Genomic DNA, 15,550 nt, shown 5'->3' with positions numbered 1-15,550 from the left:
CAGGGTCACTCATACCAGCAGCATGTACAGCTCCGAGCACAAAGGGGCCACATACGCCACCGAGAGCCCCAGTCACTGCTGCTCTGCAGCTGGACAACACCTTGCACAACGGGCTGCCACTAGCATGCTAATTCCCTTTAGCCCATCCCCTCCCTTTCAGAGAATTGCCCCCAACAAGAACCAGAGATACTCGCTTCCAGCCTGTTATATTTCTTCCAAAAACAAAATTTAAAAGACAGATTCAGCCCCCATGTTTGCTCCCAATAAACATCCCTCCACCCCCCTTTTGTTAGCCCACTCCCCGCCTCTGCTCTCGGGCACAAGCCAAGGGAGATTTCAACACGAGCACTGAGAAATTGATGCACCAGCCATTCTGCATTCATCTCATATACACACACCCACTAGTTTATACAGCTAGCAAGTCTCTCTCTCTCTTTCTCACACCCCTTATACAGTGAATTCACTCCCCTCCCCGGACACACTCAGAGCTCCCCAGCCTGTGTGGAGCTCAGGCAGGGGGCCCCCCAGGAACAGAAAGATGCTCAGGAGACAGCAGGTTGGCTCGGCCCAGCTTCTCCACGGCTGGGAGGTGGAAGGGCCAGGTCCTGCTGATCGAGGGAGCAAAAGCCCCAGAACTTCCCCGATGCTTCCCAGCACGGCCGGGCTCTGAGCGAGGGGGCAAGGGCGAGTCTGTAGGGAAGAGGCTCATGTGCTGGACATGATGCCGCTTTTCTCGCTCTTCACCTTTAGGAACTCTGCCATGCTGGAGAAGTATTTCTGGTTGGCCTCCGCCACCTTCTTCTCTGCCGCTTGTGGGTTAACGATCTCCAGACCCTGAGACAGAGAGAGACAGGGGGACTTGCATTTGCCATGCGCGCCTGATGCCGAGACGTGACCCCTGTGGGGTGAGGCGCGGGGGGTGTTTATACTGGGACCCTTTGCTCAGGGCTGGGGTGGGAGGCTTTTAACAGCTGCACTGCATGTCAGTTTAGGACAGGAAGTGGTCCTTATGGGAGACATCAGTAAAGAATTCTCCAGATGGGACAAGAGCTGCAAGATCCCTTGTCTGACAGCTGCCAGTACCCAGCTGTGTCAGGACGGGGCCAGAAACATCCCCTACCCACATGTGGGAAATTTATTTCCTACCCCTCATTCTTGCAGGGATATTTGGGGCAGGAGATATGGGGGGTGGGGGGGGGGGGGAAGAGGGTCAAAGGCCATGTCAATATCACCTCCCCCAACTGCTCTTGGAGGGGCCACGTCCTTCATGAGCCCAGATCTGTGGCAGCCATGGGGCTTACCTGGAGCGGAGTGAAGGCCACGCTGGAGGCCGTGCCTGAGGAGCGATCCCGGATTGTCGATTTCCCGCCATACACCATGCTCTGCTTCTGGAGTGTGCGCTGGGCGGGGACGGAGGCACACGGGGTTAGCACATGGATGGCGCGAGGGGGACAGGGACGATGACAGACTGGGAAGGGGAACGCCAGCAGGGAGCGGGGCTGCCTGAAGGCTCAGGGGATGGGATCGGAATCACGGCTTTGTTTCAAAACGCAGCCTGAGTCTGCAGGGAGCCTGAGCCCATCGCTCAGAGGGGGGAGCCCAACTGCCTGTGTGGTGGGGAGAGGGAACCCCATTGCTCCTGAGAGGAGGGGGTCTCTACTGGTCCCTGATGGGAGGGAGGGGCTCTGCTCCACCATGCTTGCTTGGCGCAGAGAGCAGCCGCCTCTGGGGTGGGGTGGCGGGATCAGCTCCAGTGTCATGGCACTATGGGGCGTGAGAGGGTACCCGGCCCACATGACTCCATCCCCATCCCCCTAGCTACCTGTAAGGTCTTGGAGATCCTGGCTTTGGTAGCCTCGTTGACCTGCGTCTGCCGCACCCGGCCGCTGCCCGACTTGCCCAGGTGGCCCAGGCTGAAGCCCAAGTCCTCTTGGTAGGCGTCTTCCTCGATCTGTGGTGGCAAGGGGCAGTTTCCAGGAGTCACACAGGGAAGGAGGATGATCAAGTGGTGAGAGCTCAAAGCACCCTAGAGTCTGGCCCTGCCTAGCACCAAGTACCCCCTGGGGAGGTATAAGTGCTATTTTGGGGGGGGGGGGGGGGGAGAGAACAACTTGCACATCTCCAGCGAGTGTTGGTCTACACAGAGTGCGGCTCTGGATTAACTCCACAATAACCATCCACGAGGAATTCACCAGGGGCAGCTATCAGCCGCCAGCTCACCCCCAACCTTAATTCACATTATCCTTCATGCATAGACCAGCCTGAACAACCACAATCAGGGGAAGTCGGGGATAGAATCCAGGAGTCCTGGCTCCCAGCCCCCCTGCTCTAACCACTGGCCCCCGCTCCCTTCCCAGAGCCAGGAACAGAATCTCTGTGGGGAAGGGGATGAAGGTCGTAGGCTGCTCACCTCCCCGAAGCTCATCCTGTTGGCCTGTTTCCGGATCTCCGTGAGCCCCAGTCGCTCCTTCATCTTCCGATACCTGGGAGGGAACAGCAGGTGGATTGGTGCTGGACTGACCATGGCGCCCAGTGCTTGGTGCGCAGATGTGGTTGAATTATGGGACTGGGACACCTGGGTTCTACTCCCAGCTCTGGGAAGGGAGTGGGGCGCCCCCTAGAGGGCAGAGGTCCCATGCCCCATTCCCTGCCCCCCTGAGCCAGCCAGTGCCTGTCCTGGTGCTGGATGGGAGCCAGCGCCCCCTAGAGCAGAGAGGCCAAATGCCCCATTCCCCACCCTCTGCAGCCAGCCAGCCCCCCACCCAGATGCCAGATGGGAGCCAGCACCCCCTGGAAGCCCCCCACTCAATCCCCTCTCACCTGCGGCCTCCTCGTTTCTTTCTCTGGCCATCCAGGGGGGCCGGCAGGGGCTTCACCTGCTTCACAGGGGGAGGCTCCTGCCATTTGTCAAACTTCCGTTCAATCTCCTCCTTGAGGTCGTAGCCCACCTGCCCGGGGAGGGGAGACACGGAGAACTAGCGGGCAGTCACCACGCTCCCCTGCGCACAGGGAGGGCACAGCCTGGGCAAGGCTAGGGGGTCAGCTCACACACAAAGGGGGCTGCTCTTACCCCTAGACCCCATTCTCCTCCCAGAGCTGGGGAGAGAACCCAGGAGTCCTGGCTCCCAGCTCCCCCACTCTTACCCCTAAACCCCACTCCTCATATTTTTGATACCCACCTTCCCCTCTGGGCTCTCATGGAAGCTGTCAACCCGAGCCGCCAGCGTGCACTTTGCAGCAACAAGACGGGCCGCCTTCCTCCGCAGGTCCTGGGGGAGGAAGAGAGGTGTCAAGGTGCTAGGAGGCCAAGCCTGGGCGAGGAAGCACAGGGGCATCGGGATCCGGGGGGGGGACAGAGCAGGGAGACGCAGAGGAGCGTCAGGGCCCTGGGATCCAGGGGGAGAAGGGGACGACAGATGGGGAGACATGGTTGTCAGGATGCTGGGATCCGGAGGGCCGGGGGGGAGAGACGTAGAGACAGGTGTCAGGGCGCTGGGGGTGGGGGAAGGAAAGAGCTCAGAGGCACTGAGAAATGTCGGGGTGTGGGATCCGGGGGGGATAGAGTGGAGGGGCACGCGGGGGGGAAAAAGAGCTCAGGCACTGAGAAACATTGGGGTGTGGGATCTGGGGGGGAATAGAGCAGAGGGGACATCAGAATGCTGGGGGGTAGCCGGGTGGTGGTGGTGGTGGAATAGAGCAGAAGGGCGTCGGGGTGCTGAGGGGCAGGAAGATCTCAGAGACAGTGAGAAACATTGGGGTGTGGGATCCAGGGGGAATAGAGCAGACAGGCGCTGGGACCTGACGTGAGCAGAGGGGCCGTACCGGGGGCAGCGACTGCACGATGTCGCTGTGGTAGATGTACCCCGTGTGGGGCAGCACCGAAGTGCTGGAGAAGCCGGACAGAGTCTTGCGCTGGGCTCCCAGGAGCATGATGTTACAGGCCGGCATCTTGGAGAGGTTGGTGAGGCCGCCAGCGATGCCTGTGGGGTGGATGGGCAGCATTAGACCCGCTCGGCCTGACAGCGGCGGGGGGACCCAGCTGTCTGGGAGCCAGCGCTCCCTAGCGGGGAGAGGTCCCGTGCCCCCCCCCCCCGCAGCCCCTCACCCATGATCTTGGCGGCGGTGGAGGCGCCGACGATGATGGACAGGTTGGGGGCGATGAAGGACATGCGGGACTCCACGTATTCGTAGATGCGATGCTTTGATTGGTTGAGCTCCAGGGCCATGTCGCAGGCTTCCTCGATGCGTTCCAGCTCCTCCTCCGTCAGCTGCTGCCTGCGGGGGGAGGATGATGGGTGACCCCCACGCCCTGGCCTCCTGGGGGGCTGCAGACCCCAGCACCTGGCCTGGGCTCGGACAGGGGCCTCCAGACACAGGGCAGGTGATTCCCTGTCCCGTTTGGGCCCAGCCCAAGCCCCTGGCTCACATCCCCCCTCCCTCCTACGTGCCTCCCACTGAGATGCAGCTGCTTCTGGGGCAGAACATACAAATGGGCTGGAGAAGGGAAAGGCAGGCCAAGCTTCCTCCTGCCAGATCTCACAAGCAGCCCCCTGGGATCTCTCATGCCCGGACAGGCTCAGAGGCAGCAGGGACTGGAGCCAGGGATAGAACCCAGGAGTCCTGCCTCCTGGCTCTCCCCACCCTCCAGCTCAGGGGTCAGGTCCCTGCGTATGGGAAACGGAGCACTGGGGGCAGAAGATAGGAAGGAAGGAGGGCCCAGTGCTCCACCACCCACATGGTAGGCAGGATCAGCATAGGGGAGGCCTGCGGCTGCGGTCCCCACTACAGTAGCAGGTGGGGGAACAGGGGATGGGAGCCCCCGCAGCCTGGTGTCCCACCCCTCCCCCACAGCAGGGCAGGGATCCAGGAAGGTGGGGCCCACGGCCCAGCGTACCCTTGCGTGGTGGAGGCCGTGACGCTCACCACCATGATGGTGGCGTTAGTCAGGATCTGCTGCACGTTCTCGTTGTTCTTGCACTTGTCCAGGCTGTTGCCCAGCTCCTGCGCGGGGACGACACAGACAAACGCAGGGGGTCAGTCAGCAGGGCTGGGACAGACACACGGACACAGCCCGGACACAGCACCAAGGGCACCGCAAGGCAGGGGGACGGCAGAAGACAGCAGGTCCCCAGCTAGAGCCAAACCCTGGCTATTTCCCCCCACCCCCGTCACCCAGACCCCTAGTGCCCACCCCCACCTTACCCAGCTACCCCCTCCCCCCAGGTCTGGCTTTTCAGTGCCCAACCCCCCTCAACCAGACCCTCAGTGCCACCTCCTCATCACCCAGATCCTCAATGCCCACACCACCTGGCTTCCCTCCCCCACCCCCATCTGGGCCTTCAGTGCCCACCCCCTGGCAGCCAGACCCTCGGTCCTGTCGCCACCCAACCCCAGCAACTCAGAGGTTTGGGTCACCCCAAGCACCTGGATGTTCAGTGTTTGCTCTCCTCTCCCCCAGGCCCCTTCAGTTCCTGCCCTCCCCCGACATTGCCCTTCACCCCCCACCCCGTGCCCAGCCCCAGACCTCCTCCTCCTAACATGCATCTGCCCTCCCTTCTGCCCGTCACTCATCCCTCCTACCCCACCACTAGCAGCAGCAGCACACACCTTGACCGTGCGGATGTAATCCAGAGCATTGGGAACCAGGGACTCCAGCTCGGGGAATCGCTTGGAGTATTTATCCCGGATGAATTTGTGGATGATGTCTGATGGGACACAAAGGGGGAGGGGAAGGGACGAGACCCCACCCTATTAGTTACGGGGGAACAGCCCTGGAAATCACCTGGGGGCCTCTCTTCTGTTGCAGAAGCCCCCGGACCCTAGAAGGGAAGCTGCATGTCCCCAGCCAGGCCCTGTACGGCTGCACATAGACAAGAGCTGGGGATTACCCCACCTGCCTATTTAACAAACTCAATCTCACGGCACTTAACCGCTCTGCCCTTCTTTATCTTCATTTCACAGATGGGGAAACCGAGGCACAGAGCGAGGGACAGCCACCCAGCAGGCCAGCAGCACAGCTGGGAATAAACCCAGCTCCCAAGTCCCCAGCGCTCTAACCACAAGGCCACACAGGCTCCGTTTCCTTCAGAATTAACCCTTCTGCTTCCTGTCCTCTGCTCTTGCAAGCTGAAGGTCCCAAATCGGAAGTTATAGTTTCTCAGTCCGACTCAGAGCAAGGAGACCCAGTCTGTCAGCCAGCTCCACTACACGCGGCGTAGCCCCCGATGGCTGGCCGTGCGCCGGGGACCTCCTCCAGTCGCGGACATGGCGGAGAGCAGAGCTGTGTATGCCAGGAGCGCATCCTTGCTGGGGCAGGCACTCTGTAGGCTCACAAAAGGGGCCCGGTGACCATCTGATGTGACCTCCTGCACAAGGCAGGCCAGAGAACTTCCCTGACTTAGCCATGCAGAGCATGAGCCAAAGGAGATGGAGCCCCTCCCTCGCACAGCACCTCCTGTACCCCCAAACACACACTGTGCCCCCACCCCCCACATGCGTCTCTTTTAGCAACACCCGTCACGAGGCAGCCACTCACTCAGTTCATTTTCAATCTCCACCGTCAGGTTGTTGGCGTCAACGATGACTCGGTACTCCGGAGCCGCCTCCACCGGCCCCATCACTGCGGAGAGAACGCACGTAAGGATCTCACTGGGGCTCTGTGCTGCAGGGAACAGGGTGGAGGTTCAGTAGGGGGCGCTCTCCCCCAGGAGTCAGGGAAGGTCCCAATGCCCTGTGTGGCGCTAGGGGGCACTGTGCTGCAGGGATCAAGGCAGGGGCTCAGTAGGGGGCGCTCTCCCCACACAGACAGTGCTGACCCCAATGCTAGGAGGTGCTGTGATACTGATGGTACCACCTTTGCAGTCAGAGCAGAGAGGTTAGCTGCACTCCCACACCCCATCCCCGATCCAGTACCTTCTGTGGCTTTCGACTGTTTGCTGATATACTCCTCGATCTTCACCATGATCTCCGCAAACTGCCAAGAGAAAACACAGCAGGCTCTTCTGTACTTGGAAAAGATGAAGCAAGTGGGGGAAAGGGGAGCAGCAGGGGATGCTCTCCCCTCCAAGTCAGGGCTGACCTCAATGCCCCAGCATGACATTAGAGAAGAGAGGCCCCATGTCTCATTCACTGCCCCCCAAGCAAGCCAGCCAGCCCACCCCCTGCCTGGGGCCAGATGGGAGCCAGCACCCCTTAGAAGGGAGAGGCCCCTTGCCCCATTTCCTGCCCCCCTGAGCCAGCCAGTCCCTGCCCTGGGGCTGGATGGGAACCAGTGCCCCCTAGAGAGGAAAGGTCCCATCTCTCACCATCTTGCTGTCCCAGAGCTTGGCAATGCTCTTGACCGAGTCAACGCTGAGGTCCAGCTGCATCTCCTCCTGCACATCCTCGATGGCCGGCTCATCTTCCTCATCCACAAAGTTGTCCTCCTCCTCCGCCGCCTCCTCCAGGTCGGCCAGCAGCTCGTCCGCCAGAGACATCCTTCAGGTCTGGGGCGGCGAGGCGAGAGCAGGGAGCGGAGGTGAGCAGAGCCTGGAGTGGGGGCGACTTCTCCGCACATCCCACCCAGACACCCTCTGCCCTAGGGATTATCCCACCCCACTGGCCACCTATTGACCCCACCCAGAGCCCCAGCAGGGCTGAAGTCAGGCCTCCTTTTGTGAGCCCACCTTTCCCCCTGCCCCCAACCCCTCCTCCTGCCTCTACCCCTATCAGCACCCCCAGGGGTCCCCAACTCCCCCCAGCCTGCCCCATATCTGTGCCCCACTCCTCTCCTTCACCATATCCGGGCCCCACCTGCCCCCCAACCGCTCCTCCCTGCAGCCCCATCAGCCCCACTGCACCCCCTCCTCCCCCTCCCGCCTGCAGCCCCACCTGCCCCCAGCCCGGCCCCCCCTACGGGCCCATCAGCCCCTGCCCGCCCCACCTCTCCTTCCCCATATCTGTGCCCCACTGCACCCCCTCCTCCTCCTCCTTCTCCTTCTCCTTCTCCCCCCCGCCTGCAGCCCCATCAGACCCCCCGCCCATGGGCCCCACCTGCCCCCGGCCCGGCCCCGCAGCCCCCGCGCGCCGCCCGTTACCTGCTCGCGCCCCTCCCACTCCCCAGTCTCCGCTCTCGGTGCGTCAAGTCCCCGCTTCCGTCGCGCGCCGATGGCGTCACCCCCGCGCTCCTGGTGCCTCCCGCCCCCACCCCCCGGTCCCTTTAACGAGCGCGCCTCGCGCTAGCCCCGCCCTCCCCGCTCGTGGCGTCATCAGCGCGCGTCCGGTTGCGCCCCGCCCCCGCTGCGGGAGGGGACGTCGGCTGCCGGCGGGGTCGGGGAACGGGGCCCGAGGGGGGAGGTGAGCGGGGGATCCCCGTGGGTGCCTGGTGGGGGCACCGGCTGCGGGAGGGGTCAGTGCCTGTAAGGGAGGATGTGACTCTGGGGGGGGGTGCTGGCAGCTGGAGGGGCCCTGGGGGGGGGTCGAGCCCCTGGGGGGTGTTAGCGGGGGGGGGGTCGGGGCCTGGGGGGGTGTTAGCGGGGGGGGTTGTTAGCAGAAGGGGAAGGTGGGTCCCTGTAAGGGGGATGGGTTCCTAGTGGGGGGTGTTAACAGCAGAGGAGTCGGGGGGGAGGGTCGAGCCCCTGGGGGGTGTTAGCGGGGGGGGGATCGAGCCCCTGGGGGGGTGTTAGCAGAAGGGGAAGGTGGGTCCCTGTAAGGGGGATGGGTTCCTAGTGGGGGGTGTTAACAGCAGAGGAGTCGGGGGAGGGGGGGAATCACAGCTCAGCGCTTGGTTGGGGAGACCCCGTTTTCCCCATTTTCTGTCCCCATCTCATCGCTGCCCTCCCCACCCCCCCCAGCGCCATGGCCGGGGTGGGCTTTGAGGAGTTCTCGGTGCCCCCGGGCTCGGAGCTGGCGCTGCCCCCGCTCTTCGGGGGGAACATCCTGGAGAGCGAGCTGGAGACGGAGGTGGAGTTCGTGGACGGGGGGCTGAGCGGGGACAACCTGCAGGACGAGGAGGAGGAGGAGAGCCAGCAGCGGCAGCGCGAGCTGGGCCGCCGGAAGATTCAGGCGCTGGGCCGGCGCTGCAAGGAGATCGAGCAGGTGGGGAGGGGGTGCCGCGCGGGCTGGAGCTGGATCCGGATCCAGGGCTGGGGACCAAACCTGGCCCTGTCCCCTGAGCCACTGGCCACAGCCTGGCTCCCCCCCTAAACCACCAGCCCCCATGGCCCATAGCGCCCTAAGAGATGGCCCAGCCCTAATCCCTAAATCATCACCCCACACGTGCCCATCCCATCCCACTTCCTTCATAACCACCAGCCCCTGCTCCACCAACCCAGGGTACCCACTGTCCCCCTTCAGTGGGCCTTGGGCCCTGCCCCCTCACGGGTCCCACCCCCTTCAGTGGGCATTGGGCCCCATCCCCTCTCTGGGCCCTGGCCCCATTCATTACATCTCCCAGAGATCTTGGGCCTGCCCTCTATGGGCCCAGCACCCCTGGCCCCCCGGTGGCATAGCTGGGTACAGTCCAAACCAGGGAGCAGTTGTCACCCCTTCCCTATAACCTGGGGTGCTCTTCCAATGCCCTGCTGCTGTAGCCAGGCCTGGCTGGCTCTCAACCTACCCCCAGCATGCCAGTCGCCCGCAGACACTCATGTGCTGCATCCGGCCAGCCAGTCCTGGCCGGTCAGTTGGCTCTCACCGGCCCTGATTATGCCCCCCTGATGCATCCCCAATCCCAGCTGCGCTGCCCTCTCCTGGTCAGAAACACTCCCTCCGCTATTCCTTTAAGAGAACAACATACACCAGCTCACAGTGCTAAGTGAAGTTACCAGACGCTTTATCTTTGCCCCCTGGAGTAGATAAAACAAGTTTATTAACTACGAGGAGAGCAAGATATGAAGGGATCAAAATGCTTTCTAGTGCCTGCTTCAGCTCGGTTAGATTCAAAGCAAAGTCTTTCCCCGGGTGCTTCCAGCTGACTGAATTCTATAGGCCGGGACTCCCACCCCCAAATGGGCTGGTTCCTTTGTCCTCTCGGGTGCGGCGAATGCAATGGGCAGGGAGAGAGGGGGCTCCCATGGGGTCTTTGCCCCTCCTTTGAATAGTGTCAGCTCCCCCTTGATAAACCTTTCCAGCTGAGAGACCAGGGGGAGGAAGGAAGGAGACCTCACACTCTTTCTTAGCTAAGGCCACATCTACACTACACAGTCACTTTGGCACGCAGTCGCCACGGTTATTCAGTTGTTTGAATTGGGTTTGAATTGTTTGAAAAGGTTCAGGAGCCTAATTAGTGATCCTCAGAGCCAAAAGAGTGTGAATTCCTTGTTCCATTAACTGTACGATGATCTGCTTTATAGATAATTCGCACAGCAAAGAAATTAATAACAGGGCAAGTTGATCACTGGTTAATAACACAGCGAAAGCAGCCTGGTTAACCAATCTCTGTTCTTAACCATTCATTAGATTCGTGTTTGCATCTCCTGCTGTGAAGGAGACACATTAAAGCAGCTCGCGAGCCTTTGTCTGAGTCTGGCTGGGGTGTGAACACAGGGGTGCATTGTGGAACACTCGGCCCCTGGACCGTCCCGCAAGACGCATCTTACGCAAGGGGTGACCCCTTGGACGAGGGGGCTTGGGCAGAGGTGGGGGGTGCTGTGGGAGAAGGCTCCGGCCTGGGTGAGTTACCGGCCTGATGTGTCTGCGTCCCCGGCTCCAGGTCAACGAGAGGGTGTTGAACCGACTCCACCACGTGCAGAAGATCACGCGGCGGCTCAAGCAGGAGAGGAGGTGAGAGCTCGGGGACAGGGGCAGGGCCCAGCGTGACAGCCTCAGCAACTCCGTGTCCAGGGAGCACCCAGCCCGATGGGGCTCTGATTTCACTGACATTGTGTCTGGGCAGCACCTGGCCCGACCAGGCTCCAATCTCAGTGATTCTGTGTCTGGGCAGCGCCCGGCGCGATGGGGCCCCGATCTCAGCGACTCTGGGTCTCAGCAGCGCCTGGCCCGACGGGGCCCAGATCTCGGCAACTCTGGGTCTCGGCCGCGCTCGGCGTCCCCGATCTGTGATTCTGGATCTGGGCAGCGCCCAGTGTGACAGGGCCCTGATGTCAGTCTCGCTCTTTGTCCCCCCTATAGATTCCTTATGAGGGTCCTGGATTCCTACGGGGATGACTATAGACAGAGCCAGCTCACCATTGTCCTAGAGGTAGGAGCCCCTCTCCCCGCTAGGGGGTCCTTCCCTGGAGTGGGGCAGATTCTGTTCTGGAGCTGTCAAGAGAAGCCGGCCCTTTACTGTGGCCCTCTTCGGCTCCAGAGAGCCCTGGGTGGGAGCCCGCTGAATGGCTCTGTCCCCCCTCCCCAGGATGAAGGCAGCCCCAGCACAGAAGCCCCCACCCCAGGCAATACTGAGAACGAACCTCCAGAGAAGGAGACCCCCCGGCGCTTCCCTGGCCCCCCACCGGCTGGCCCAGAGCCCAAGAGCCCATCCCAGGCGGAAACCCCCACTGGAAAGAAGCGTCGCCGGCACGGGCGTGAGGACAAGGAGCAGAGGGGCAGGCGGCTGGCCCCTGCCCTCCTCCCCATAGATGACTTCCCTGCACAGGTACCGGCCACTCCCCTTGCTCCTGGGGGGTAGCTACATGGAGCTGAAGTGGGTGGGGGGCAGAATACCAGGCTAGATGGGCTCATGGCTCGGGACAGGTGCTGGGCTGGATGGGCCTGTGGGTCTGACCCCTTTCTCCCCCCTCCAGCTCAAAGAAGAGGACGAGTTCCCCTGCGACCAGGATGCCGTACTTACCTCCAGCTGGCCCCTGCCCCGGCCCAAGCTCCTCCCTTACCCCAAGTTCTCCAGCCCCGGGGCCTGCGCTGATTTTGACTGAACCCTAGTGAAACTGACCCGGCCCCTCGCTCCGGCCCTCAAAGGGTTAAACCAGGAGGGGTGCAGCCCTTCCCTGTGAACTAGAGGGTTAACCCCCTGTACACCAGTCTCCTGTGCTGCGGGACCGACAGCCAAGCAGGGACAGGGTGGAGAGCCCCCAGCCGGCTGGGAGAAGGTTTCCCAGGGTGGGTAAAACTCCTGCCGTAATCTTTCAGGTGTAAAAGCCCTGCGGAGCAAGGCAGGTCACGTAACAGGGAAATAAAGAGACGCTGGCCTGGGCCACAGTGAACAAAGACTGAGTGAACTCTGCTGTACCGAGATAGAGCAGGGGGTGGGGATGCCTGGGTTCTGTCCCTGGGAGGGCAGTGGGGTCTAGTGGTTAGAAGGGGGGAGGAGGAGGGTCTAGGGCAGTGGGTTCTCCCCCTGGCTCTGAACAGGGAGTGGGGTCTGATCTTTTTGTCTGCTCTTTGCACAGCCCCATGGCTCCTGTGTTGATGGGACTGTCATTGCTACCCCCTAATTAGTAATAAATGGAGTCAGGACACCAGCTTTCTAGTCCCTGATTCTCTACTGGGCCCCCCGCCTGTGTCTCCCCCATAAGCCCCAGCAAAGCTTTAACAAACCCTGCATGGTCTGTGGGTACGGGAGCAAGCGAGCACTGGGACTCTCCTGCACTGCCTCTCCTGCTGCTTAGTGCCATTAAAAGGTGCATGCAAGCATGCATTTCCCCTGTTCGCCTGTAGAGGGCAGCAGCTGTGCATGCGTCAAGTCTCCCCCTCCAGCAGGGGGCACCAGTGACACTAACAGAGGCAGCACAGCCCTGTCCCTCCAGCAGGGGGTGCCAGCAACACTAACACAGCCAGCAGGGAGTGAGACACACTCTGGTTCCTTAAGTCAAAACCTTTATTCCATTCATGGGGGGAGGTGGAGAGAGCCAAACCCCCCTGTAGCCAGCAGGGGGCAGCGCGCTGACCTGGTCCGGGGGAAGGCTCCCTCTGCAGCCAGCACATCACGGCGACCAACTCCCCAGGGCCCTGGGGGTGTCACAGCTTCTTCAGCCACTCCAGGTTGGGCCCCTCCTTGTCGCAGGGGTGGGAGGGGATGTCGGGCATGTTGCCGTCGTCTCGCACAGGCACTAGAGAGAGGCGGAGGCGGCTTAGGGGGAGGGATCCCTTGGGGGGGGTGGGTAAAGGGGCTCCCCCAGGGGACAGTGCAGAGGTGAAGGGGTTAAAGCCACCCCTGCACTGAGTCAGTGGGGGCTCACCCCCTCCCTGAGGGGTCAGGGGCCCACTGCCATTAGCCCAGCTGCTACCCGCTGCCTAAGGTGCACCCTGAAGCTGCAGCACCCCCTTGTGGCCGTGAGGCTCAGCTGGGGGAACCAACCAGCCGAGACTTGATCTGACTGCCCTGGTGTGGGGAAGAGGGGCCCACAGTAGGGGACGCTGTGGTGCAGGGAGTGGGGTGGGGCACTCTCCCCTGGCAGTCAGTGCTATCCCCATTGCCCCAGGGCAGCGCTAGGGGGCTCAGCCAGGTGCATGCTCCCCACCCCCAAGTCAGTACTAGCCGGCACAGCACTAGGGGGCGCTGTGCTGCAGTGAGTGGGGAGGGTCAGCAGGGGGCGCTCTCCCCTGCAGTCAGGGCAGAGCCCATGCCCCAGTGCAGCGCCTGGCACCTCTCCCAGCTAGCGAGGAGGGGGCCAGGCCCCACGGGGGCAGCATGGCCAGGAGCCCTCACCTGGGTACACATAGGGCGTCGCGCGGTTGATCATGCCGGAGTACTTCGTGTAGGGGCTGAGCAGCGGCGCCACGGCGGCTGCAGGGAGAGAGACACGGAGAGCGTCAGCGCAGCCCTGCGGGCACCAGGGAGAGGTGGGGTTCAGCAGGGGGCGCTCTCCCCTGGCAGTCTGTGCCAGCCCCTTTGCAGCACTGGGGGGGTTGGGGTCGCGACTCACCCAGGATGCCGATGGCAAAGGAGACGGTGATGACGGGCTCCGTGGCCCAGGCGTTCTTCAGGAAGGCGCCGATCTCTGGGGGGTGGGGGGAGAATGGAGTGTGAAGGGTTAATGTGCCCCCAGCCGGGGCAGCCCCCCCCCCAGTGCAGATGCCCCCCCAGCACAGATCCCCCCCCCATTCTCCCCCCAGCTGGGGCAGCCCCCCCCCCAGCACAGATCCCCCCCCATTCTCCCCCCAGCTGGGGCAGCCCCCCTCCCAGCACAGATCCCCCCCATTCTCCCCCCAGCTGGGGCAGCCCCCCTCCCAGCACAGATCCCCCCCCCTTCTCCCCCCAGCTGGGGCAGCCCCCCTCCCAGCACAGATCCCCCCCCCTTCTCCCCCCAGCTGGGGCAGCCCCCCTCCCAGCACAGATCCCCCCCCCTTCTCCCCCCAGCCGGGGCAGCCCCCCTCCCAGCACAGATCCCCCCCCCTTCTCCCCCCAGCCGGGGCAGCCCCCCTCCCAGCACAGATCCCCCCCCCTTCTCCCCCGCCGGGGCAGCCCCCCTCCCAGCACAGATCCCCCCCCCTTCTCCCCCCAGCTGGGGCAGCCCCCCCCAGCACAGATCCCCCCCCCTTCTCCCCCAGCTGGGGCAGCCCCCCCCAGCACAGATCCCCCCCCTTCTCCCCCCAGCCGGGGCAGCCCCCCCCCCAGCACAGATCCCCCCCATTCTCCCCCCAGCCGGGGCAGCCCCCCTCCCAGCACAGATCCCCCCATTCTCCCCCCAGCTGGGGCAGCCCCCCCCAGCACAGATCCCCCCCAGCTGGGGCAGCGCAGGCCGGGCTCCCTGCCCCATGAAGGAGACACTCACTGCTCAGCGCCGCCATCTTCCCTCCCGCCGCACAGGAAGGAAACCCCGGGCCGGGCCGGGCAGCCTGGGACTTGTAGTGTGGGGCCGCTGGCCCCGCCCGCCTCCGGGCAGAGAACCCAGGAGTCCTGGCTCCCAGCCCCGCCCTCGCCTCCGTAACCACTAGCCCGGCTCTGGGACGGGAGCCGGGACTCCTGGGTCCCCCCCCCAAAAAAAATCTGAACCCCAATAACAGCTCTTGGGGGCATCTGCCCTCCAGACTGGGATTTGAGGGGTGGGGCACGGGGCGCGGGGAGGAGGAGCTGAGGCAAGTCCTCAGCCCCCCGCCCCGCTGGGAATGGGGGGGGCAGAAGTTGGGGGGGGGCTGAGAGGGTCCCGGAGACATGCCGGCCCCACAGCAGTGGCTGCTGAGTGCCCCTGCCAGCGGCCCCATTGCGCCTCTCCCCAGAGGGAACCCCCCAGGGGCAACCCCCCCCCCCATCACCCAGCTGCTTCCGCTGAGTCAGCGGGGACTTTCAGAGCCAGTCTTATTGGAAACGTGGGGGTGGGGCCCACACGGCCCCGTGCTGGGGTGGCCAGGCTCCCTGCCCAGCGGCCTCAGTCCCCAGCGCTTCAGAAGTGGGCACAGGACTTCTGGGTTCCCTTCCTGGCTCTGGGGTCTAACCAGTAGACCCCACTACCCTCTCAGGGCCAGGGAAAGAACCCAGGAGTCCTGGCTCCCAGCCCCCCCTGCTCTAACCACTAGATCCCACTCCCCTCCCAGGGCCAGGGAGAGAATCCAGGAGTCCTGGCTCCCAGCCCTCCCTGCTCTAACCACTAGACCCCACTCCCCTCCCAGGGCCAGGGAGAGAACCCAGGTGTCCTAGCTCTTAGCCCCCCCTGCTCTAACCACTAGACCCCAC

The 15,550-nt window shown here is 63.2% G+C and overlaps 3 protein-coding genes across 5 annotated transcripts; 1 reads left to right on the top strand and 2 right to left on the bottom strand.

Moving 5' to 3' along the window:
- Nucleotides 1-190: 190 nt before the first annotated feature.
- Nucleotides 191-8,190, bottom strand: PRPF31 (pre-mRNA processing factor 31). Of its 2 annotated transcripts, none has more exons than XM_065571482.1 (14): nucleotides 8,076-8,190; nucleotides 7,305-7,484; nucleotides 6,913-6,973; nucleotides 6,536-6,661; nucleotides 5,608-5,705; nucleotides 4,895-5,001; nucleotides 4,106-4,275; nucleotides 3,823-3,980; nucleotides 3,180-3,269; nucleotides 2,821-2,948; nucleotides 2,411-2,483; nucleotides 1,823-1,951; nucleotides 1,302-1,400; nucleotides 191-834 (listed from the first exon to the last, which is right to left on the bottom strand). In XM_065571482.1, exons 2-14 carry the CDS (start codon nucleotides 7,473-7,475, stop codon nucleotides 706-708), a joined length of 1,539 nt encoding a protein of 512 aa, XP_065427554.1. In that variant the 5' UTR covers nucleotides 7,476-7,484; nucleotides 8,076-8,190; the 3' UTR covers nucleotides 191-705. The 2 variants fall into 2 exon arrangements, with proteins under 2 accessions (XP_065427554.1, XP_065427555.1); XM_065571483.1 differs by having other exon boundaries at nucleotides 6,536-6,619.
- Nucleotides 8,191-12,398, top strand: TFPT (TCF3 fusion partner). 2 transcript variants are annotated; one of them, XM_065571484.1, is made up of 6 exons: nucleotides 8,191-8,334; nucleotides 8,832-9,075; nucleotides 10,691-10,761; nucleotides 11,110-11,179; nucleotides 11,336-11,575; nucleotides 11,724-12,398. In XM_065571484.1, the coding sequence occupies exons 2-6, from the start codon at nucleotides 8,836-8,838 to the stop codon at nucleotides 11,850-11,852; spliced, it is 750 nt and encodes a 249-aa protein (XP_065427556.1). In that variant the 5' UTR covers nucleotides 8,191-8,334; nucleotides 8,832-8,835; the 3' UTR covers nucleotides 11,853-12,398. The 2 variants fall into 2 exon arrangements, with proteins under 2 accessions (XP_065427556.1, XP_065427557.1); XM_065571485.1 differs by having other exon boundaries at nucleotides 8,316-8,386.
- Nucleotides 12,399-12,740: 342 nt separating this feature from the next.
- NDUFA3 (NADH:ubiquinone oxidoreductase subunit A3) lies at nucleotides 12,741-15,129 on the bottom strand. Its single transcript, XM_065571487.1, has 4 exons — nucleotides 14,652-15,129; nucleotides 13,803-13,877; nucleotides 13,586-13,663; nucleotides 12,741-12,986 (listed from the first exon to the last, which is right to left on the bottom strand). Exons 1-4 carry the CDS (start codon nucleotides 15,127-15,129, stop codon nucleotides 12,895-12,897), a joined length of 723 nt encoding a protein of 240 aa, XP_065427559.1. The 3' UTR covers nucleotides 12,741-12,894.
- Between the last annotated feature and the right edge of the window lie 421 nt (nucleotides 15,130-15,550).

Source organism: Chrysemys picta, chromosome 17 (genome assembly GCF_011386835.1).
Source record: "Chrysemys picta bellii isolate R12L10 chromosome 17, ASM1138683v2, whole genome shotgun sequence".
NCBI classification, from domain to species: Eukaryota; Metazoa; Chordata; order Testudines; family Emydidae; genus Chrysemys; species Chrysemys picta.
Note: the sequence above shows the minus strand (reverse complement) of the source record. Positions and strands in the feature narration are given on the sequence as shown.

Bases quoted from the DNA above. Each gene is read 5' to 3' on its own strand.
- PRPF31 (XM_065571482.1), bottom strand. From the start codon at position 7,475: ATGTCTCTGGCGGACGAGCTGCTGGCCGACCTGGAGGAGGCGGCGGAG. The intron at 2,949-3,179 runs GTGGGTATCAAA...CTCCCCGGGCAG, and splicing joins ATGAGAGCCCAGAGGGGAAG to GTGGGCTACGACCTCAAGGA. The intron at 2,484-2,820 runs GTGAGAGGGGAT...GTTCCCTCCCAG, and splicing joins AAGAAACGAGGAGGCCGCAG to GTATCGGAAGATGAAGGAGC.
- TFPT (XM_065571484.1), top strand. From the start codon at position 8,836: ATGGCCGGGGTGGGCTTTGAGGAGTTCTCGGTGCCCCCGGGCTCGGAG. The intron at 9,076-10,690 runs GTGGGGAGGGGG...CCCCGGCTCCAG, and splicing joins GCTGCAAGGAGATCGAGCAG to GTCAACGAGAGGGTGTTGAA. The intron at 10,762-11,109 runs GTGAGAGCTCGG...TCCCCCCTATAG, and splicing joins CGGCTCAAGCAGGAGAGGAG to ATTCCTTATGAGGGTCCTGG.
- NDUFA3 (XM_065571487.1), bottom strand. From the start codon at position 15,129: ATGGGGGGGGGGGTTGCCCCTGGGGGGTTCCCTCTGGGGAGAGGCGCA. The intron at 13,878-14,651 runs GTGAGTGTCTCC...CCCACCCCCCAG, and splicing joins GAAGATGGCGGCGCTGAGCA to AGATCGGCGCCTTCCTGAAG. The intron at 13,664-13,802 runs GTGAGTCGCGAC...CTCTCCCTGCAG, and splicing joins CTTTGCCATCGGCATCCTGG to CCGCCGTGGCGCCGCTGCTC.